The 24,816-nt window shown below is 35.6% G+C and overlaps 1 protein-coding gene across 2 annotated transcripts in view; it reads left to right on the top strand.

The window, feature by feature from the left end:
* Positions 1 to 24,816, top strand: part of rap1gds1 (RAP1, GTP-GDP dissociation stimulator 1) — a 95,189-nt gene that overhangs the window by 32,572 nt on the left and 37,801 nt on the right. Inside the window, exon 5 of one of the 2 annotated variants that reach the window (XM_073835626.1) lies at positions 20,612 to 20,758. The exons of the other annotated variant lie outside the window; for it this stretch is intronic. Coding sequence (XP_073691727.1) covers positions 20,612 to 20,758 — 147 coding nt within the window. The remainder of the gene's footprint in view (positions 1 to 20,611; positions 20,759 to 24,816) is intronic. 2 annotated transcript variants of the gene reach the window in all.

The following is a 24,816-nucleotide window of genomic DNA, read 5'->3' as shown; positions in this document are numbered from 1 at the left end:
TTTAGGTTAAGGCAGTATTTTGTTTCTGGGACAAGTATGACTAAAAATGGAATTATAGTGATGTGAAGGGATTGAACTTCATGATTCATGATTCGTGAATCAATTTTATTTACATAGTCGCAGCATGTTGTAACAGTCAAGTGTAGGATAGGATGCTTGAGGATGGGATTTTAAGCACCACATAGCAACCACAACCTTGTAGTATGCTGGCATTGACTTTTGGACAGGCAGTCACCAGTTATTTAGTATTATTTACTTGTTTACCGCACAAATGCGGCAGTGCATTCCGTAACCTGTAGCATTTTATATACAAATGCGAATGAAACTACAAGCATGCGTGTCAGATCTGCGTCAAATTCAGCAGCGGCAGCTCTTAAAATAATAGCAGCTAAATAAACTAATAACCCAGCTGCTGTGATGTCTGTTAATCAAAGCCTTTTGTAGCCTTAAAGGGGCTATATGCAATTTTCTGAAATTTAAACTCGCGACTGACACCAGTGGCCAAAAAAAGAACTGCTCTTCCTTTCTGCTCGCTCTCGCAGCGCGCGCTCGTACGTACAAACTTCACAAGTCATCCGCTGCAAAGAAGTCAACATTATGTTTACAGAGGTAAGAACAGTCAAATACAAATATGTGACCCTGGACCACAAAACCAGTCTTAAGTCGCTGGGGTATATTTGTAGCAATAGCCAAAATACATTGTATGGGTCAAAATTATTGATTTTTCTTTTATGTCAAAAATCATTAGGAAATTAAGTAAAGATCATGTTACATTAAGATTTTTTGTAAAATTCCTACTGTAAACCTATCAAAATGTAATTTTTGATTAGTAATATGCATTGTTAAGAACTTAATTTGGACAACTTTAAAGGTGATTTTCTCAGTATTTAGATTTTTTTGCACCCTTATATTCCAGATTTTCAAATATTTGTATCTCGGCCAAATATTGTCCTATCCTAACAAACTATACATCAATAGAAAGCTTATTTGTTGAGCTTTCATATGATGTATACATCTCAGTTTTGTAAAATCTAACCTTATGACTGGTTTTGTGGTCCAGGGTCACATATTGTTTGAGAAACTAAGTTTGTTTGCAATATATATGACACAACAAAATGCACAGTAGTGCTTCGAATTTATATAGTAATAGTGTTTGTATATTTCAGTGTTTGTTTAGAACAGGGCTCTGAACCGGTTCAAGGAACGAAAACAAAAACATTGAACAGAAACAAAAACAAAAACGAAATCAATTTTAATCGTTCTGAACAGAAACGGAAACAGAAATTCCAAATTAACCGGTTAATAACGGTATTTTTATCGTTCTCTTTATTATATCAATTTGGCAGGCCAAAAACATGAATTCAAATTGTGTGCGCAAATGCGACGGTGACGCATACAATGTGAAATGCCCGCGAAGCAGGCGTCATTAGCAGAGCCCTTTCTGATGCGACGAGCTTAAGGTTACCAAGCACCTGGCTGTTTCATGTGCAAAATTTTTTTTTAAGTACTGGGCAAGCATTGCTGCCACTAAGCCAGATTTGCACAAACTTGCTATGAATGTAATTGCGCTACCTGTAACGTAGGGCTGGGCGATAAAACGATATTTTGTATTCTTTGTCGGCCCGCCCAGCCCCCCTTTAACGTCCAGTTAATTTTATTTTCTATATAGCGCCAGATCACAGTAGAAGTTAAGGTTATCTTTCCTACAGAACAGGTCCTTGTTGTTGTATTAAACAAACTAAATAGCCTTATGTTATTTATCTCATTTACACGACGGCATGTCATTTCTGTGTCTTCATGGTCGCGCGTTTACAACTGGATTGCGGACTCTATTCATAAAAACGGACTTTACTATAGGGCGGAATGCCGCGGAATTCGTCGATTTTTGGATCAATAAATCAAAAGTTGGTCTGTTAATTAATTCAAATCGCGATATGGACTAGTGTCTGTGAAAACTGAAATGCAAAAAGACCGTTTCAATATGAATCCTGCGTGTTCCGTTCGCCTCTTTATGTATGAATGGTGGAGACGCGTTTTTTTCACTACACGCATACTGCACACGTGACGCTCCCGCTAATTTATGGCCTTTGCATCTCACATGAACAGACAAACTCCAATAATGACAAACATCTCCAAAGGTGCTGTCAGTGTCACTTTTTGTCAATTTTACCGTTTCATTAGTGAAACTAGCATCATTCATAGTGTATACACACTGAAACTTCATGGCAACCTGTCAAAATAAAAGTACGGTTTAACATGTAACAGAACAGGTCATAAAAAATATCAATAATTATCGATATCGACCGATATGAAACACTGATATCGTGATACAGTTTTCAGCCATATCGCCCAGCCCTACTGTAACGCAAGTAAGTGTTGAGCGTGCATTTTCATGCCTCAAGTACATTCTTTCCCCTCTGAGGTCGTCAATGAATGCACAGGTCCTAGAGGACATTCTCTTTGTACGTTTCAACCCAAAGTATATGGACTTTAAGTAGGCTATAGATTGACTTTTTTTTTATTTTGCTGAAGCCCATCCAGTTTTTCCAGTAGCCTATTTGGTATATTATAATTTAAGTTGTTGATCTGTTGTGTTAAATGTTAAAAAAAAAATCTGTTGTTGTTTTATAATGTTACAATGCATTACGTTTTCTTTTACTTTTATGCATTAAATGTAAAATCATAACTATCTGGAGTTCTGTTTTGTTTGAGTGAAAATAGCCTATAATAGGCTATTATGCATATAGGTAAGGAATAAGTCAACAGGTTTTTATCGCAGATTAACCCGTGTGGTCATGATGTTAAGCGGATGGTCTTGAAGGGGCTTATTTCGCTATAGTATTATCAAACAAGAAAATTGTTTAAAAAAAAATCTATCTATCGCGCCGTGTAATAAAATAACGTTTATTAACCGGTATTTTTTCTAGAAAACCGTACTGTTTAATGAGGAACGCAAGAACAGGAACGTTATAATATCGATTCTGCTCGGAGTGAACCGAAATGGATTTTTTTTTTCCGTTTTTAAGCCCTGGTTTAGAATAGTGTGAGTGTTTTATAAAACGTAACATAAAATGAAGACAACGTGTCACAAAATGACACAGATCTGAGCTCCCTCCAAGGCTCAAATGCGAAGCCGATGTTCACTCTAGTCCTTGCTTGGCGTCGGTCGCTCTCAATCTTCGATCTTTTTTGGGCACTTGTCAGGGATTTAACTTTTTTTAGTCTTCTGTGGAGTTACTGTTGGTGTCAGAGTTGTCCTGGGTCTCTGCTGTGTATTCGCACAATCCATTGCACTGCTTGCGAGTGTAGGCTAATTGCTGACCAGCGGTGGTGGCAGAGTGATCTGAAATGTTTAACATGAACGCGCTTGACGTCACATTCCGCAGACAGCGCGAGAAAAATCCGACCCGACAGAAAATAGGAAAAATAGGATACAGGCTTATAGGTGCACCCACTGTGAGCTGACAAGGTGTCAGTATGCTCATCAGGAGATGTTTGAGTCAGAAATGGTCAAATAAAAAGGCTATTGTTACGTTTATTTTGGGGAAAAAGTTGCGTATAGCCCCTTTAAGGATTCATCTATATTCAGTTTAGTGTTTGATAACTTTGTTTAATTTCTGTATATTGCCTACTTGTGGAAGGGGACAGTAAATAATCGGTGTATGTAAAGATTGTTAAGTTGACTTAAATTAGGAGTTGTTATTTTTTAAATTCTAATAAATGTTATAATTGATGAGTAAAAATCTGTATTAAGTAGCACAGGTATATGTGTTAGCAATAGCCAAAAATGCATTGTATGGGTCAAAATTATCTATCTTTCTTGTATGGCAAAAATCGTCTCAGGTTACGTATGTAACCCTAGTTCCCTGAGAATAGGGAACGAGACACTGCGTCCTCTAGAGGGCGCTTTTGGGGAACGCTGCAGCGTGCCTCGAGTCTGAAGAATGCATAGAAAAACTACATGAAATGGCCGGCGCCAGCGTATGACGTCACCGCGGCGCGTCAGTCGCTGCCGTTGCGTCACTACCGGGCGACCATAACATAAAAGAGGCGCCCGTGCAACACAATACATCTTCAAAGTCTGAAGCTTTACCGTCCGAAGCATGGCGAGGAAGCCTAGAGGACGCAGTGTCTCGTTCCCTATTCTCAGGGAACTAGGGTTACATACGTAACCTGAGACGTTCCCTTCCGAAGGGAACTCTCACTGCGTCCTCTAGAGGGCGCTTTTGGGGAACGGTATACCAACACTGCCATGCTGAGGGGAGTGCATGCTAAGCCAGCGAGCACTAAGCAACAATTCTGAGAGGAATTGCCCCTACTAGGACGTGGTGACGGCTGTCAAAACGTTACCCCTCCCGGCCAGAGGCCTGACCTGTTACCCACTTACAGACTGGGTAGAACCCAGGGCACAGCTCAGGCTTGGAATTATAGGAATTCCTTCTGAGGGAAACGGCTAAGCTTCGATGGAAACTTAGACTTGTCAGAACCAGAAACTACCGCAACATAGGGCCTAGTTCCCTCAGGAACTGGCTCCCATAAGAGGGCAGAAACCTGTCCTGGGTCCGTTCAAAGGGCCACTAGTAGTGGCGCGCCCCAATAGTGGATGGTCAGCAGACATCAGCTAAGATATCAAAGGAGTCGAACCCAGGGAACCGGGGTTGTAAGCCGACTTCAATAGATGGGAACAAGGCAAAGCGTGTGACCCATACCAAAAAGGATTTAAAAGAGGAACTCAAACTTGGTGGGAACCTACCAACACGTGGATTTTATAGAAGTGGCCCAGGTGTGTGTGCACTTACCACACTTGTGGTTTTAACTGGAAGACGCCCAGGCATAGCGTGGGACGCTTACCGACATGATCGGATTTAAGGGGAGTGTTTTCCCAGGGGGTTTCACTATCAGCTCCATGCCGTCTGAAGAGACAGAAAGGGTATGACCCAGATGGTGAGGGGATTGCCACACTAACCCTCCCCTGGACAGAAGCTCGCAAGCTATCTGTCAACAGAGATGAACATGGAGCTGAGACCATCCTGAAATGGTGGACGATAGTAGAGGACAAAAATCCTGACCCTGATCCACAGGGAGGATCGCTTCTCCAGAAGGGGGCACTGCTGTCTTTTAGGGAACCCTTAATGAAAAGGGGGGAAGCGTGCACAGCCCGGTCCACGCGACCTGTATGAAGGTCTGGCAATCTCACGAAGGTGGGTTGGCGCTCATAGAAGACCCTTCCCAGAAGGGGAGCTGCACAACCGAACAGGAGCGAATGCTCTCACTGTTACCCTTCATAGAGGGGAGCATACATCCAGAATAAAGGCTGGAGAGTAGAAACCTGAAGCATGAAGGTCAAGCTCCTACCCTGGGAAACAGGGAGGAGAACTTGGCCACCAAGGAGTGGTGCTCTTATAAGTGAACCCTGGAAAGGGGGCACGCCAACATCCTTGTAGCAGATTCATAACTCTCAAGGGTCTGTCCCTGGTAGATTCCTACCCTCAGGAGGGAGGAAACATTCCGTCCTAGGAAGTTGCTCTGAAGGAAACCCTGAATTAGGGGAGGTCAGGTCCGTTCCAGCAATCCTGCGCACAGGGAGGAACACGAGCTCTTAACCTTAACAAAACCCATTCCTCAGAAGGGGGAGCACTCAGTCCTGGGAAGTTGCTCTGAAGGAAACCCTGGATTAGGGGAGCTCAGATATGTTCCAGCAATCCTGCGCACAGGGAGGAACGTGAGCTCTTAACCTTAACAAACCCTTTCCTCAGAAAGGGGAGCACTGTTTGCCTTGAAAGTTTCTGGGAAGCTCCGGAATGAATAAGGGCAGCTTCCTAGTTCAGACACTTCGTAAACCTTTCCTCAGAAAGGGAAGTGGAACTACCTGGGGGGCGAGAATCGATCCTAGAGTGACGGCTTTCTAAGGTGTTAAACACCGAAAGATGCTCAAACCCTCTGTAGGGGAGACATTCGTCAGCCTGGGTGTAGATCCTACATCAAGTGCTGCCTCAGCCCTCAGGCTTAGAATGAGGCGACTTGAAGAGAGTCACAAAGTGGCACTCAGATTTACATAAAAACCCCTTCCTCAGAAAGGGGAGCGCACACCAAATGGACCGAGAATCAAGACCCCAGCTGGAAAGCATGTCACCAGGTGGAGCTCAAATAAGAACCTTTTCCGCAGAAAAGGGAGCAACCAAACCTGCTCCGGGTTCGCAGCGAGCACTCCGGTCTGCTGCACTCCTATTCAAGTGAACGCCTGTCTCAACAGGTGTAGACACTCAGTTTCCATGGAAACCGTATTTAGGAGAGGACACGAAGCGGATCCTCGCACGCAGGCCGTCTGCAACAGAGTTAAACATACTAGTGCAATCTTAACCATAAATATCTTAAGATGCTTACCTAGGGAGAAAGGAAAATTTCCTTTTGCTCGTTTAACCACTGAAGGGGGAAGCCTGATAGTGCTGGAACAAGTGTTGTGTAGACGGACACCACCATACAACCGTTTGAAGGGAGGGGTGCTCCGTCGAGATGTTTCCACCTTTTTCTGAGGGAAAAATACAACACGCAACCTAACCCTGCAGGCAACACGCCTATCCAGCCATAAGGGGGGCGTAACTAGGGAGTTATGCTCCTGTCTCAATAGGGCATAAGTCTACACTAGGCCTGCAAAGGACAGCATAACCATATCAAGGGCAAACCCAGGAAAGACTTAGGGAGCTTACCTTGAAGAGGACAAGGTCCTATGTGTAATGTATGCTGTAAGGGTTGGTTTACCGCACAGCCTGTGGAGTGGAGAGGGCAAAACACTGCCGTAACCTTAATCCATAGGATCAGAGGGGGGCGTCTGCCGTAGACTCGTCGTATTTCTTCTGTGGAGAGAGAAAACATACACAGGCCTGAGACAGTATGAAGTTCCTTCAAAGTAAAAAACGGATCATACTCACCCATTTAAGAGCATCCTGCTTCATAGAAAGAGGCGGGACTCTCCTCAGAGACCGTCTGATTCCAGACCATCAGTAAATTAGGGTTCTATACAGGTAGAACCACCAAAGAACATCATAGGTCCGGGGAGTGCAGGAAGCTTAAATGGCGACAGGGGAATTAAAATGGCGACCCGACTGGACCGAGGGAAGGAGAGGTTTATTAGGTATTACTCTGACCCCTGCGAGAATTTTGTCTCGCTTGGATGACTTCCCTTAAATCCTGTCTGCCACCTCTCGATCCGCGTCGCCTCCTAGACCTGCTCGCAGGGGGAGGAGGAGCGCGGGATGCAACACTAGCCTTCTGCACCTGCCTCTGTTCCTCAGAAGGAGGCGGCGCAGGACCCCTGTGGTGTTCGGGCTGAGACCTGGGCCTTCGAGGGATAAAGGACTTGAAGGCAGCTGAGCGCGTCTTCGCTTCTCTGAACTTTTCAACCACCGTCTCGACGGAGGCACCGAAAAGCTCAGATGGCGAAACCGGTGCGTCGAGAAGAAAGCCCTTCTCTTTCCTCCCGACATCAGCCAGGTTCAACCACAGATGTCTCTCCGTAGCCACCATAGCCCCCATGGCCCTGCCCATATGGGTAGCGGCCTGCTTGGTGGCACGGAGAGCGAGATCCGTGGTGCGACGGAGCTCAGCCACCTGGTCAGGGGAAAGACCCTGACCGTTGTCCAGGTCTTTCAGCAGATCGGCTTGGTAGGCTTGGAGCACTGCCATGGTGTGCAGTGCACCCACCGCCTGACCTGCTGCTGCATATGCTCTGCCGTTCAGCCGGGATGTTAATTGCAGGGCCGGAGAAGGCAGAGAGGGAGTCTTGAGAGAGGAGGCCCGCCCTGTGGAGAGATAGCAGGCTAGCGTCTCTTCCACAGGGGGCATCTTCTCATAGCCGTGGTCACGCAATCCCTCGATATTAGCATAGTTCGCCATAGACGAACTATGAATGCGCGCCGAGTACGGCTTTTTCCAGCCCTTCTCGATCTCAGTATGAAGATCGGGAAGGAATGGGAGACTCACCGGAGCTGGGTGGTTATGGCCTGAAAGATACCGCTCGTCGAGGCGACCCCGCGGCGTTATCTTTCTAGCCCGCTTCCACGGCAGGTCGAGCCTGGCCGTGGCGCGGTCCATAACCTCCAGCAGCTCTTCATATGCAGGGCAGGAAGGTAGAGAGGATTCAGCCTCAGCGTCTTCATCCATCTCTAGCACTTCCTGTTCTTCTTGGGTGGAACCCAAAAGAGCACTTGCTCCTGGATCTGACGACGTCAGCGATAACGCATCATCATCAGCTAGGAGCCTGTCATCGTCTCCGGCTGGCGAGAGAGAGAGACCCTTCTCAAGTTCGTCAGCCAGTTCCACTTGCGAGCCCCACGAGCTCAGTTTCCTCCGTGCCTCGGCAACGGCAGGACCCGAACCGCGAGGGGCAAGTGAATGCTCATCTTTCCTCAGAAAGAGAGACAGACGAGACCGGAGCTTCTTCATAGGGAAGCGCTCACAATGTACACACAATGCCCCCTCAAGGACATCGCGTGTGTGCTCTTCGCCCAAACAGAATACGCAAAGCTCATGTGTGTCATCAGGTGTCAAATAACGAGGACACGGATGAACACACCGCTTAAACGACTTGCTAGTGCTTGCCATGATAGTAGTTTAAAGAAAGGATTCTTACCGTTTCTTCCAATGCACATCCAAACCGGGAAAGCTGAAGACAGCGAAGATGTATTGTGTTGCACGGGCGCCTCTTTTATGTTATGGTCGCCCGGTAGTGACGCAACGGCAGCGACTGACGCTGGCGCCGGCCATTTCATGTAGTTTCATGTAGAAGATATTTAGTAAATTTCCTGAATATATCGAAATTAATTTTTGATTAGTAATATGCATTGCTAAGAACTTTATTTGGACAAATTTAAAGGCGATTTTCTCCATAATTAGATTTTTTGATTTTTCTCAATAATTTGATTTTTTTCGGCACCCTCTGATTTTCAGATTTTCAGTTTAATCTCAGCCAAATATGGTCGTGGGTCATTATACGAAAACGTGCCATTTCCCACTTTGAATGTTTGATTTTCAAAGTACTGTTTTGAAAATCTTTAAGCCCCTTTTTGGATGAAGTAGATCCTTACCTCTCAGGAAAATGTGCTGTGCCATCTCAGGCTATCTTATTTTTTATTTTATTTTAATAAAACCAACGTAAATGTGTGTGTTTGGTCAACCCTGTTACCGACATATTAATTACTTTTTGAAAAGGTTTTAAATACATATATAGAACAAATCTGATATACTGTGAAAGATACCCCCCCCCCCCCTTGTTACATTAAGAGTTTTTGTGAATTGAGAATATTGAAAGTTTTATATTTTTTTTAGTGGATGAACACGTTCATTTCCAAATTACACTCTCCCAGCATCTTCTGTTTTAAGAAAAATGTATGGAAACAAAAATAAAACACCTCAATTCAATTTTGAGTGGATTATTAGCCTCTCTTACTAAACATTTACAATTAGTTGATTACATTTTTATTTTCATTTTTTAAATGATATTAGAATATTATACAAGTAACAGGGTTGACACATCAGTAACAGGGTTGACAACAGTTACCGTATTGGTTATACTGCTTGTTAGAGTTACAGTTATGGGTGTAATGGAGTCTTAATTGGACATTCATAAACCTTTAATTCAACATGACTAATCAGCATATTTTGTAGACAGCTCTACTGAGATATTATCTATGATTGCTGCACTTGCTGCTTTGGCTGTTCTGCTTTTCACTTGTGCTGCTCTCCAGTTCCGCCGCTTGGCTCTCCTTTCTCTGTCATTTAGTTCACTAACTGACTGCTTTTTCCCTGTGTCTCTGTCCTTTCTCCATTTTGCCCTCTCTTTTTCTAAATATGCTTCTCGTCTCTCGGGATCAGCATCTCTACGTTGTCTGTATCTGCGCTGTTTCTCAGCTGCAGAAAGAGGCATCCTAACAAAATCAAATCAAATAAAAATACGTAAAACACTTTAACAGCAACCTTGTTAATTGATTGACTTCTCATAATAAAAATAATAATGACTTTTGGTTTATAAAGCACATTTATAAAACCCAATGCACTTGTGTGCATCAGTATAGATCAGTAACCTCAACACATTTTAGCCTACCTATCAGTAGAATAAATAAAAAACATGATTTTTAGGGATGAAAACTGTAAAAACATGTATATTATGTAAATACTATTAGTAAGAAAAGTACGTCTATGAAAATTCTCAGTCATCCAGGTCATAGTTATCCAAGAAGGGTTGGCTCAGGGGTGACAACCCCACAGAGGTTAAATACCTGGCACTCCCCATCAGTCATTTAGAACTGAAGAAACCCCTTGGATGAGAGGCAAAACATCTTCAAATGAAGTACCAAGTCCAGTTGCCCTTGATTTAACCCTTCTTGGGTATACAACATGGGTAAGACACACAAAAGCATACTTTCGTCAACCCTGTTATCCTGGAATGGTAACAGGGTTGACGAAAAATGTTATTGGCGGCCATTACTAGCCATGAGGTATAGGTAATGACACCACATTATGTGCCTTAATGAGAGGCTTAAATGTTGTTATATATGTAAATTTTTAAATATGTACAAATCACTTTTTAACGTATGCTTTTCTGGTAACAGGGCTGACACAATGAGCGTGTCCCTGTCTTTCAGACATTACATAAACTCAAAGAAAATGCATTAAAAGAAGAGAACACTTACTTGTCTTCTACCGTCAACTTCTTGAAAGGCAGATGATGTCACTTCCTGGAAATGATGCAACTTTTGGAAGAGTCCATTATCTTTAAAGAGGTGTTTTCATAAAAAGTAACAGGGTTGACGAGAACCTAGGGACCCGACTAAATTGTGTTTTTTTTTTTTTTTTTATTTGACACATGTTAAGAATAAAATCCATTCATGACTAATGAACTGACACTTAAGGCTTTATACAAGTATATGTTTTTTTATGATAGTTTGACTTTTTTGGCCTCGATAGCAAGTAGAAGTAGAAAAATCATACTGAGGGACAGGCCATTTTCAACATTTCTGCAAGATGCTTTGCACAAAAATGTGTAGGGCTGCAACAACGAATCGATAAAATCGATAAAAATCGATTACTAAAAGCGTTGGCAACGAATTTCATAATCGATTCGTTGTGTCGCGCGACGCAGAGACATTTGGTTGTTATTATATATATTAAAAAAAATAATTGAGCGCACAGCGGAGTGGACACATTCGGTCTCTCTCCCGCACTGATGCCAGCAGAGTTCGGCACCTCATAAGCTGTGTTTCCATCCAAAAATGCGAATTTAACTTATGCGCAAAACTGGAACATTTGAGCATAAAGCACCGTTTCTACATTATATATATAGGCCTATGCTGCCCCGATTTATATCAAACATGTTTGATAAGCCTACTTTGGCTAGCGTACTTTCACAGCAGCCAATGCTCGCAAAACAGCTGGTGTACGGGTCGTTGGATAGTGGAGATGGAGAAAACTACTTCTATAGTTTTTGTAACACTGTCTGTCTGTATAATGTGTCGAAAACATACCACAACCGTAAGGAGAAAGAGGAGCTCTGCTGAGGTGAAATCGTCTCAGTTTTGAATAGGGCTGTGACGGTGGCACGTTGTTTTTTTATATATAGCCTACACTTCAGTCAGCTAACAAGCAGCCTAAAAACGCTAAAATAAATCAAAGAAATAATATATTTAATTAAGAAAGTAGCCTAAGAGTATTAAATAGGCTATTAAACAAACATTCCTTGTAAAAATGTCCGACAGCTCATCAATTTTTGGCCGACTGAATTTCCAGTCAGACTGTCTTTTTTTCTCTTTCTCTTCCTCATTACACAGCTGCTGTTTTTAATAGCAAAGTGATTACATTTATTTTCGTTCCTTTAGTTTATAAAGTTAATTTAGAGATATATTTGGAACACTTTTTGTTTGTTAAATTCAAGTTTTTGTTTTTTAAAGTTATACCTAGCAAACAGCGGCAGACAGATCTAAAGCCTGCTTAATTCATCGCGATTTAAATTAAAATCCATTGATATAAAAAACTTAAAACATATCACAATATTAGTTTAATCATTCAATCAAGATAATTCCAAAGTTTGTGCGGAGAGAAGCGCGCTTTGCAGGACATGGAGACGCCAGTGTGGAATTTCTTTTTTTGCTCATAAAGGTAAGAGTAATTTACCACCCGGGCCGGAACTGTAAAGGGTCTAGTTTGTGTGTACTAACAGTATCAACAAAATGTGCTCTTAAAGAAAACAAACAGAATACGCTTGATATCTTTGGTTTAAACAGGAGCGCCGAAACCCAGGTAATTGCCTCACAAACACAATATCTATAGAAAGCTTTAAATTATTATTTTACTATAAAACGAAATAATTAAAATCGAAAACAAAACTCTTTTATTAGCTAATCCATAAAGATGCATTAGGCATTAATGAGCAGATGGCAGGATCTTCAATTTCATCTTTGCAACACTGAATCAGAAAATACTAGTTTATTAATAAGTAATTCGAATATTTTCTTAATTTTTGCCTTGACACATTCATGGTAATTACTTTTGCTGGGGCTTTGAGGCCAGTTTTGCGTGCATTTGAATGCGGAACTCTTCCAGCTGGTCGCTGCTGATGGCAGGACACTAAACACCGCCATGGCAGAATGAATGTAGCAGAAAGTTAGTCAAGTTATCCCGTTCCAGCGTGCAAAGTCACATGACTTTTTTAATGCGCACTGAGGAATTTAATTTGAGAGGCTTCTTGATGGGAAATGCCAACCATGCAGCATGTACACCACAGCAAGCCGCTGTCTTGACGGATAGTAATTTTAGTTTATTTAGTCTATATATTTGGCAGATGTAAAGCATACATGTGTATGTTTTTTGTGTTAGTCCATTTTTATTTTATTATTATTATTATAACAGTTCAAGGAGCAACATGTTCGTGCACTTTCTAAAGATTTTAGTTCTGTTTTTGAATAAAGGGTTGTAAATCCCTTGTTTTTTTTTTTATCCGATTCATCGATTAATCGAAAAAATAATCGACAGATTAATCGATTATTAAAATAATCGTTAGTTGCAGCCCTAAAAATGTGATTAATTGCTGTTTCTTTTGTTTTTAAAGGATTTTAATTTATTCTTATATTATGAGACATATTATGGAAACTAAATTATAAAATATTTTATTTGTTTAATGGTTTATTAAGATTTACAGAGCTTTTTTTTTCCTGAGGGACACAAAATGGCACGTTTTCGTAATGACCCTCCTATCCTAACAAACCATACACCAGAACTTATTTATTCATCTTATTCATCTTATTCAGTTAAATAAAATGACCCTTATGACTGGTTTTGTGGGCCAGAGTCACATGTTGATATCAGTAGTACTCATAGTCATGAAACATATTTAACAAATATAAAAAAATTATTTCCTTATCTTTTTTCTACATTAAATTGAAGATTGAATGTGAAATTATTGCAATATAAAAGTATATTTAAAAACTTCAAATTCAGGTAGCGTTAAGTGCCGTTAATTTCAGAACAAATTTGCAATTAAATAGTTTTTTGTCGTTTGACAGCACTAATTTATTTATTATGAATTAGCCTTTTCATATTTTTTGTAACTTTACGTGCTTGTTGTTTTTCTATTTTTTATTTATTTGTTTTCATTTTATTTTTTGTTGTATTAATTTTACTACAGTTCCGCTTAAATGTATTTTATTTCAGTTAGTTAGTTTTTAGTGTATTTTATTTATTTCAATTACTGAAAACAGTTATTACTTTATTCATTAATAATATTCTTTATTTAATAATAATAGTTAATTAATTTATTAATTTGTTTATTTAGTTCTTGTTAACAATAATAAAACTAGGAAGCAGCTGACATTTTCTAAAAAAAAAAAAATATTATTATTATTATTTTAAATGCTTGTTTTTAAATGCTTGTGTACTTTGTGTTCTAAATTTACCTCTAAAAATGACTTTAGCTTTTATCTGACTTCACCACTCCAAAATATTTTAACTTTTCCGAATGCTACTGTTGTTTATTTATAAGTCCAACCCTACATTTGATTTTTTCTCTAGATGCATCATGTTACAAACGTAAAATATGTTGTGTTTGCCATTTCACATTGCTTTTAAAGACTTTTGTCATTAAATATTTCTCATAATTTAGATCTTTTATTTTGCTGCTTTAACCATCTACAGCTTTTAGAGTAATAGCAGCCAAATAAGCTAATAACCCAGCTGCTGTGATGTTCTGTTAATCAAAGAAAACAAAACAACTTTTGTTGCTTTAATTTAATTCAATTTCTGTGTATTTCCTACTTGCTGAAGGGCATAGGTAAATAATGGGCTTATGTGAAGATTGTTTTATATACACTTAAATAAGAAGAGTCTAAGTCTAATAAATGCTAAAATGAATAGCTCTCAATTATACTGTAATGTTGAATGGTTATATTCACTGGTTAAATATTAGAAAAAAAAACAGCAATTTCCTAGAGACATCAGTAATATTGATTTCAGTGATACTTGCTTTTTTAGTCATAAAAAGATATTTAACAAATATAAAAAACATACTGTTTTTATGTTGTTTCTGCATTAATTTGAAGATTAAATGTGAATTGTTAAAATATAAAAGTATATTTAAAAATGTAATGTTAGGTGGGATTTATCGCGGTTAATTTCAGAAAAATGTTATTAATTAGTTATTTTTTTAATCGATTGACAGCACTAATTTATGTATTTACCTCATATGAATAGGTTTTTTTTTCAATTTTCATTTTGATTGTAGTTGATGTTTTAATAACTGTATGTGCTTTTCATTAATAGATTTTTTATTTCTATTTAGCATTCATTTGTTTTTATTTTATTTCTGTTGTATTCATTTTAGTACTTCAGCTTAAATGTATTTTATTTCAACTATTTAGGTTCCAAGGCTACATTTCCAATTTTCATTTAAGGTTTTGTTTTATTTTATTTTATTTTATTTGTATCAATTTCCGAAAACAGTTTATTATTATTATTATTATTTATTAATAATAAAACATTTTTTTTTGTTTGTTTTTGTTAACAATGATAAAACTAGGAAGCAGCTCACATTTTCTAAATATTGAATTGTTATGATTTTCTTAAAGATATCCATAAACCAACCAGACAAAAATATTAAATACTCTGAATGTTTACATTTTCAAAGTAAATGCTTGTGTACTTTGTGTTATAACCTTCGTCAACATATTTTCTTGATGATTTTGGTGCTTTTCAAATCAAGTGTTATTGATGTTGTCCAACCTTGGCCCACAGTTGATCCCGTAGGAGTAAGATTCATCTGTGCACATTTTCAAAAAATGTTATTAAAATGTAATATCTTACTGCACACTAAAAATGATTTTATCTGACATCTTTAAGGATTGCCTTAAAAAGTTAATAAATTAAATTAAATCAATTAATTTCCTGCCAAAAAAATTGTATGCATAAAAATAATTTGTGCATTTTTAAATAATTTTTCATAATTTTTAAATTGCCGCTGTGCACTTTTTGTGATCAACCAGTCAATGTCTTGATGTAATTTTACTGGGTATTGCCTGTAAACAATTTTTACAAGAATGGCCTGAGTATTTTGATATTGTTCAAATATATATTTTTAAATGTTTTTTATTTTTTATTTAAACCTAATTAAAATATATTTTCATTTAATTTTTTTTAAGTAGCTATGTGTTCTGTCTGAGAAAAAAAAGCTTTATATACGTTTTTTTCATAATCTTTAAATTGCCACTGTGCACTTTTTGTGATCAACCAGTCAATGTCTTGATGTAATTTTACTTTAGTAAAATAGTATTGCCTTTAAAAAATAATACAAAAATTGACTGATTATATACTGAATTTTGACATTGTTAAAAAATAAATCTAAAATAATTTGATAATTTTTTTTAAGCCTTATTAAAATGTACTTTAATTTAGAATTTTTTTTAAGTAGCTGTGTATTTTGCAAAAAAAAAGTTTTATATGCATACAAATATAAAAAAAAAATCATAATTTCATACATGATGTAACTTTACTGGGAATTGCCTTTAATCAAAGAATGCAACATACAGGTTGTCTACTTCCAGAGCGGAATGTTCCAGCCAAGCAACTGCCATTGAGAATAATGGAAATGCTAACATATAGCTTTCCACCGATTATCACCACACCGTAACATTTTAACTTTTCCGGATGCTACTGTTTATTTTTCAAGCACGCTACATTTGCTTTTTCTTTAAATGCATCATGTTGCAAAAGTAAAATAGGTTGCTTTTGTCATTTCATGTTTTTAAAATCATTTATCATCAAATATTTGACTACTAATTTATTTTTGTATGCATAAAAATAATTTGTGCATTTTTAAATAATTTTTCATAATTTTTTAATTTCTGCTGTGCACTTCTTGTGATCAACCAGTCAATGTCTTGATGTAATTTTACTGAGTATTGCCTGTAAAAAAAAATTACAAAAATGGCCTGAGTATATGCAGAATTTTGATATTGTTAAAAATAAATATTTGTAAATGTTTTTTTTTTTTATTTAAACCTTATTAAAATGCATTTTAATTTAGATTTTTTTTAAGTAGCTGTGTATTCTGTCTGAGAAAAAAAAGTTTTATATGCATAAAAAGTCACAAATTTTTCATCATTTTTTAATTTCCACTGTGCACTTTTTGTGATCAACCAGTCAATGTCTCGATGTAATTTTACTGAGTATTGCCTTTAAAAAATAATACAAAAATTGATTGATTATATACTGAATTTTGATATTGTTAAACACATAAATCTAAAAATATTTGATAATTTTTTTTAAATTTAAGCCTTATTAAAATGTACTTTAATTTAGATTTTTTTTTTAAGTAGCTGGGCATTTGTTTTATATGCATACAAATATTTAAAAAATCATAATTTCATACTTATTTTTTTTTTGATAATTTTTAAATTGACTCTTTGTTTGTGATCAAAACTGAATCCAAAACTGAGTCCGTTTAATCAAAGAATGCAACATACAGGTTGTCTACTTCCAGAGCTGAATGTTCCAGCCAAGCAACTGCCATTGAGAATAATGGAAATGCTAACATCTAGCTTTCCACCGATTATCACCACACCGTAACATTTTAACTTTTCCGGATGCTACTGTTTATTTTTCAAGCACCCTACATTTGCTTTTTCTTTAAATGCATCATGTTGCAAAAGTAAAATAGGTTGCTTTTGTCATTTCATGTTTTTAAAATCTTTTATCATCAAATATTTGACTACTCTTATTTTTGTATGCATAAAAATAATTTGTGCATTTTTAAATAATTTTTCATAATTTTTTAATTTCTGCTGTGCACTTCTTGTGATCAACCAGTCAATGTCTTGATGTAATTTTACTGAGTATTGCCTGTAAAAAAAATATTACAAAAATGGCCTGAGTATATGCAGAATTTTGATATTGTTAAAAATAAATGTTTGTAAATATTTTTTTAAACCTTATTAAAATGCATTTTAATTTAGATTTTTTTAAGTAGCTGTGTATTCTGTCTGAGAAAAAAAAGTTTTATATGCATAAAAAGTCACAATTTTTTCATCATTTTTTAATTTCCACTGTGCACTTTTTGTGATCAACCAGTCAATGTCTTGATGTAATTTTACTGAGTATTGCCTTTAAAAAATAATACAAAAATTGATTGATTATATACTGAATTTTGATATTGTTAAACACATAAATCTAAAAATATTTGATAATTTTTTTTAATTTAAGCCTTATTAAAATGTACTTTAATTTAGATTTTTTTTGAAGTAGCTGGGCATTTGTTTTATATGCATACAAATATTTAAAAAATCATAATTTCATACTTTTTTTTTTTGATAATTTTTAAATTGACTCTTTGTTTGTGATCAAAACTGAATCCAAAACTGAGTCTGTTTAATCAAAGAATGCAACATACAGGTTGTCTACTTCCAGAGAGGAATGTTCCAGCCAAGCAACTGCCATTGAAAATAATGGAAATGCTAACATATAGCTTTCCACCGATTATCACCACACCGTAACATTTTAACTTTTCCGGATGCTACTGTTTATTTTTCAAGCACGCTACATTTGCTTTTTCTTTAAATGCATCATGTTGCAAAAGTAAAATAGGTTGCTTTTGTCATTTCATGTTTTTAAAATCATTTATCATCAAATATTTGACTACTCATAATTTATTTTTGTATGCATAAAAATAATTTGTGCATTTTTAAATAATTTTTCATAATTTTTTAATTTCTGCTGTGCACTTCTTGTGATCAACCAGTCAATGTCTTGATGTAATTTTACTGAGTATTGCCTGTAAAAAAATATTACAAAAATGGCCTGAGTATATGCAGAATTTTGATATTGTTAAAAATAAATATTTGTAAATGTTTTTTTTTATTTAAACCTTATTAAAATGCATTTTAATTTAGACTTTTTTTAAGTAGCTGTGTATTCTGTCTGAGAAAAAAAATTTTTGAGAAAATTTTTTCATCATTTTTTAATTTCCACTGTGCACTTTTTGTGATCAACCAGTCAATGTCTCGATGTAATTTTACTGAGTATTGTCTTTAAAAAATAATACAAAAATTGACTGATTATATACTGAATTTTGATATTGTTAAACACATAAATCTAAAAATATTTGATAATTTTTTTTTTATTTAAGCCTTATTAAAATGTACTTTAATTTAGATTTTTTTGAAGTAGCTGGGCATTTGTTTTATATGCATACAAATATTTAAAAAAAATCATAATTTCATACTTTTTTTTTTTTTTGATAATTTTAAAATTGACTCTTTGTTTGTGATCAAAACTGAATCCAAAACTGAGTCCGTTTAATCAAAGAATGCAACATACAGGTTGTCTACTTCCAGAGCTGAATGTTCCAGCCAAGCAACTGCCATTGAGAATAATGGAAATGCTAACATATAGCTTTCCACCGATTATCACCACACCGTAACATTTTAACTTTTCCGGATGCTACTGTTTATTTTTCAAGCACCCTACATTTGCTTTTTCTTTAAATGCATCATGTTGCAAAAGTAAAATAGGTTGCTTTTGTCATTTCATGTTTTTAAAATCTTTTATCATCAAATATTTGACTACTCTTATTTTTGTATGCATAAAAATAATTTGTGCATTTTTAAATAATTTTTCATAATTTTTTAATTGCTGCTGTGCACTTCTTGTGATCAACCAGTCAATGTCTTGATGTAATTTTACTGAGTATTGCCTGTAAAAAAAATATTACAAAAATGGCCTGAGTATATGCAGAATTTTGATATTGTTAAAAATAAATATTTGTAAATGTTTTTTTTATTTAAACCTTATTAAAATGCATTTTAAGTAGCTGTGTATTCTGTCTGAGAAAAAAAAAGTTTTATATGCATAAAAAGTCACAATTTTTTCATAATTTTTAAATTTCCACTGTGCACTTTTTGTGATCAACCAGTCAATGTCTTGATGTAATTTTACTGAGTATTGCCTTTAAAAAATAATACAAAAATGGACTGATTATATAGTGAATTTTGATATTGTTAAACACATAAATCTAAAAATTATTTGATAATTTTTTTTTAAATTTAAGCCTTATTAAAATGTACTTTAATTTAGATTTTTTTGAAGTAGCTGGGCATTTGTTTTATATGCATACAAATATTTAAAAAATCATAATTTCATACTTTTTTTTTTTGATAATTTTTAAATTGACTCTTTGTTTGTGATCAAAACTGAATCCAAAACTGAGTCCGTTTAATCAAAGAATGCAACATACAGGTTGTCTGCTTCCAGAGCTGAATGTTCCAGCCAAGCAACTGCCATTGAGAATAATGGAAATACTAACATCTAGCTTTCCACCGATTATCACCACACCGTAACATTTTAACTTTTCCGGATGCTACTGTTTATTTTTCAAGCACCCTACATTTGCTTTTTCTTTAAATGCATCATGTTGCAAAAGTAAAATAGGTTGCTGTTGTCATTTCATGTTTTTAAAATCTTTTATCATCAGATATTTGACTACTCATAATTTAGATATTATATTTTGCTGCTTTAACCATCTACAGCGATAGCTGACAGTCAGAAGACCCAGCCACGCTCTTGACTTCAATACTCTGTGTGTAAACAATGCTGGACTCCGCTGGGTCTCTGTGGATCTTCTAACACCTTCCCTTGTTAGCGATTCAGCTGCAGTCTGGATTTTGTATGCTGTGCTTCTGCTGCACTTCTGGTCTCCGGTTTTGCCTTTAGTTACGTCTGCACCTCATGTCAACCTGACAGCTGTAAACAAATCCAGTGCTGGAGTAATATGCCTTTTCAGCAGACAGTTTTGGATCCCATTTTCTGTTCTTTTATCTCAAATCTTGTGTCTTTTTCATGTAACGTTATCAGTTGTCATATTACATTCCATAAGGATGCATTCATTGGATTTCCCTTCAGTTAAAGGAATAGTTCATCCAAAAAGAAGAAGAATCATGTGCAACGTTCGGGAAGATGTGAACTATTCCTTTAACACCCTCTTTTCTGTCATTCTGTTCCAGGTTGCTGTTTCTTTGTGTCATTTGTTGCCTTTTTTATTGTTTATTTCTTTTTTTTATGTGACCTCTTTGTTTTGCAGATGAGGGCAGAAGTGCAGTTGACGCTGCGGGTGGTGCTCAGATAGTTGCCGAGCACATTAAGTCTCAGGCCGAAAGCACTGACCCGGCCACCGGGAAGCTCTTGACTGTCTTTTGTGGCATGCTGATGAACTATAGCAATGATAATGGTAATGACCGATTTCCCCAAACCAAGAAGGCAAAGTTTTTGAATGGTCCCTTATTGGTATAGGCTGAGATGTTCTTTAAATTGTTCATGTGTTAATCAATTTTACATAGGTAAGGTAACTTTTATCTCATGGTCTGTCAAGCAGACATTTCAGTCGTGTTTTGATTTGAGTCTGACTGCAGTATTTCGTCACCGTTGAACATTAATGGTAATATCTGTAGGGGACCACTCTAAGAAAGCCTATGTGTTGTTTAACTTCTCCTATGTATTCTGAATCTAATGTCTTTCACTGATTTGACATTATACAGCTACATTCTTCTCCTTTTGATTAGCTTTCATGTCCTTTGCAGTTGGTGGTGGTGTTCATTCTTAATAATGTTGTGAATTCAGCTGTCTTGGTATTTTATTTTTTAAATCACCTGACATAAGAAATATTTGTGTATTCTGTTATGTGCAGTAGTAAAAAGAATTTTATAGATGTAATTTTAATGGGTATTGCTTTAAAAAGTTAATTAAATTGACATAATTTAATTTAATTTAATTAGTTAATCAATTTCTGCCAACAAATGTTTTGTATGCATAAAAATAATTGTGCATTTTTAAAAAAAATTTCAGTATTTTTAAATTGCCACTGTGCACTTTTTTTGTGATCAGGCAATGTCTTGATGTAATTTTACTGGGTTTTGCTTTTAAAAAATTAATACAAAAATGGATTGAGTATATGCTGAATTTTGATATTGTTAAAAATACTTCATGAAAAATTTTTTTTTTTTTAAACCTAATTAAAATGTATTTTAATTTAGATTTGTTTCGAAAGTAGCTGTTTATTTTACCCCCCCCCCCCAAAAAAAACAAACAAACAAACAAACATTTTTAAGGCGTAAAAAATGTTTAAATTTTCATAATATTTTTCCATAATTTTTTAATTGCCACTGTGCATTTTTTGTGATCAACCAGTCAATGTCTTAATGTAATTTTACTGGATTATTTCCTTTTAAAAATTCATAGAAAAATGGACGGAGTATATACATGAATGTATAAAATTAAAAAATTTAAATTGTAAACATGTATTTTAATAGATTTTTTTAAAGCAGCTGTGCCCCCCCACCCCCCACCAATAAAAAATATTTTATATGCATACAAATATATTTTTTCAAAATTTTCATAATTTCATAACACTTTTTTTTTTTCCATAATTTTTTAATTGTCACTGTGCGCTTTTGTGATCAACCAGTCAATGTTTTTTCGGGTATTGCTTTTAAAAAATGAAACAAAAATGGACTGAGTATATATTGAATTTTAATAATGTTAAAAATATTTAATTAAAAATGTTTTTTATTTTAACCTTATTAAAATGTATTTTAATAGATTTTTTAAAAAGTAACTGTGTATTCTGCCTGAGGAAAAGAAAATGTTTTATATGCATAAAATTAGTTTTTCTTTTAATTTTCATAATTTCAAAATGTTTCATTATTTTTAAATTGCCACTGTGCACTTTTTGTGATCAACCAGTCAATGTCTTGATGTAATTTTACTGAGTATTGCCTTTAAAAAAAAATACAAAAATGGACTGATTATATACTGAACTTTGATATTGTTAAAAAGATTATTATTATTATTTTTTATTTAACCCTTATTAATATGTACTCTAATCTGGACATTTTTATTATTTTTATTATTACTATTATATGCATACAAATATTTTTGCATTTGTACACTTTTTGTTATCAACCAGTCAATGTCTTGTTGATCACAAAAATGTCAAAAAAATCCAAAATTGTCCATTTATTCAAAGAATGCAACACACAGGGTGTCTACTTCCAGAGCTGAATGCCCAGCCAGGCAACTGCCATTGAGAATAATAGAAAGGCTGACATATAGCTTTACACCGATTATACCCAGTTTGTACTTCTTAAACAAACAGAGCAATGTTTTGATTGGCTTTGCGTATTAAACTGGGATTTTAAAGTAGAAAAAAATGACTCCCTTAACATTTAAAAGAGTAGTTTTCATTGTCCGCATCACTTGTAAATAGCAAGCCCAGGAGGTTACATAAGGCTCTGGCCTTGTGCTATTCAGCAGTGCAGTGCATTGTTTAATATTTAAGGGAATGCAGGCAGTGTATTTACATCTTTGTGACTTGATGCCATTGAATAATTGATGGACAGGCCAAGCCCTGCTTCCCTTATCCCTGTTTGCCGGCAAGGCTTGAAATGGTAATGGCTTTTTTCGATCTATTACACCTCGCATCCAGAGGCTAGTGCAAATCCACAAATTTAGGTCAGGCGTTTTCGGTTTCGGTTTCCTGATGAAAATAAATGGAGAGAAATGATTTTAATGAAAGAGAACAGCTAGTGGGCTTCTTATTATTGCTGAGTATCATCCTCACTCTGTTTTGAACCAGTCTTTATCTTTTCCTCATCTCTCTTTCTCTCAAATGTTGTGTCATGTAACAGATTGTGTTTCCTTGCAAAGTGTATCTGTTTTAACTTAAAGCCTGTCATCTTGTTTACTAAGCCACTACGATACATGACTCATCTAATCACATAAGCTTATCATTTTGGAGATTTTATGCACATCTTTCACTCTACATGCCTGGTCCAATGTTACTTTTTTTTATAACATATATCTGCAAACAAAGTACTTACTAAACCGTTTTGCTTTTTCATGTATATCTGCAACCAAAATACTTATCGAACCATAATGTCTGAACCGTAAAGCCAATATTAAAATAAGCAATTGTCAGCCAATATTGATTTTTTTTAATGGCTGATACCAATATCTTAGAGAGTATGGTGACCAGTGGCTTATATAAAGCTGATATTAAAATATGGTCACACTTTATATTAGGTGGTCTTAAATATTATGTACTTACAACAAAAAACAAGTGCAATGTACTTAATGTGGTCATATTTCATTACAAAACACTTTTGCTTCCATTAAGGTGGAATATGGGTAAGGTGAGGGACAGATTTGGTGGTATGGGTAGGTTTAAGGGTGGGTTAAGGTGTAAGGGATGGGTCAGCAGTGTAATTACATATAGGTATTAAAAAATATATAAGTACAATGTAAAAACATGTATGTACACAATAAGTACATTGTACCAAATGATTAATTTAAATGTAAGTGCATAGTAGTTAAGGCCACCTAATGTAAAGCGGGACCAAAATATATAGTTGCAAACTGATATTGATTTTTTTTTTTTTTTTTTTGTATGGTCAGTACCGATATCTGAGAGAGCAGGGTGACCAATGGTCGATATAAAGCCAATATTACAATAATTAATAGTCAACCGATACTGATTAGATTTTTTTATGGTCAATACTGATATCTTGGAGAGCAGGGAGACCAATGGGCAATATAGATCTGATATTAAAATAAGTAATAGTCAACCGATATTAACTTCATGGTGAATACAATATCTTAGAGAGCAGGGTAACCAATGTCTCATATAAAGCCAATATTAAAATAAGCAGTTGTCAACCGATATTTTTTTTTTTTTTTTTTTTTGCCGATTCCGATATCAGCAGGGTGACCAATGGCTAATATAAATCCAATATTAAAATAAGTAGTTGTCTTGGAGAGCAGGGTGACTAATGGGCGATATAAGGCTGATATTAAGTAGTTGTCAACCAATACTGTTTTTTTTTTATGGCCGATACCGATATCTTAACGAGCAGGATGACCAATGTGGGAAATAAAGCTGTTATTAAAAAAATACTTGTCAACATTTATTGATTTTGATTTTTTTTTTTTTTTTGTTATGGCCAATACCGCTATCTTAGAGAGCCAGGGTGACTAATGGGCAATATAAAGCTGATATTAAAATATGTGGTTGTCAACCGATATTGACTTTATGGTGAATATATAAACCCAATATTAAAATAAGTAGTTCTTAACCTGTATTGATTAGATTTTTTATGGCTGATACCAATATATTGGAGAGCAGGGTGACCCATTGATAAGTAGTTGTCAACCAATATTGATTAATTTTTTTTCTTGTATGGCCAATACCGATATCTTGGAGAGCATGGTGACCAATGGCAATATAAAGCTGAT

Source organism: Garra rufa, chromosome 3 (assembly GCF_049309525.1).
Source record: "Garra rufa chromosome 3, GarRuf1.0, whole genome shotgun sequence".
In the NCBI taxonomy this organism is placed as follows: Eukaryota; Metazoa; Chordata; class Actinopteri; order Cypriniformes; family Cyprinidae; genus Garra; species Garra rufa.
The sequence above is the reverse complement of the archived record's forward strand: the minus strand, read 5'-3'. Positions and strand labels throughout refer to the sequence as shown.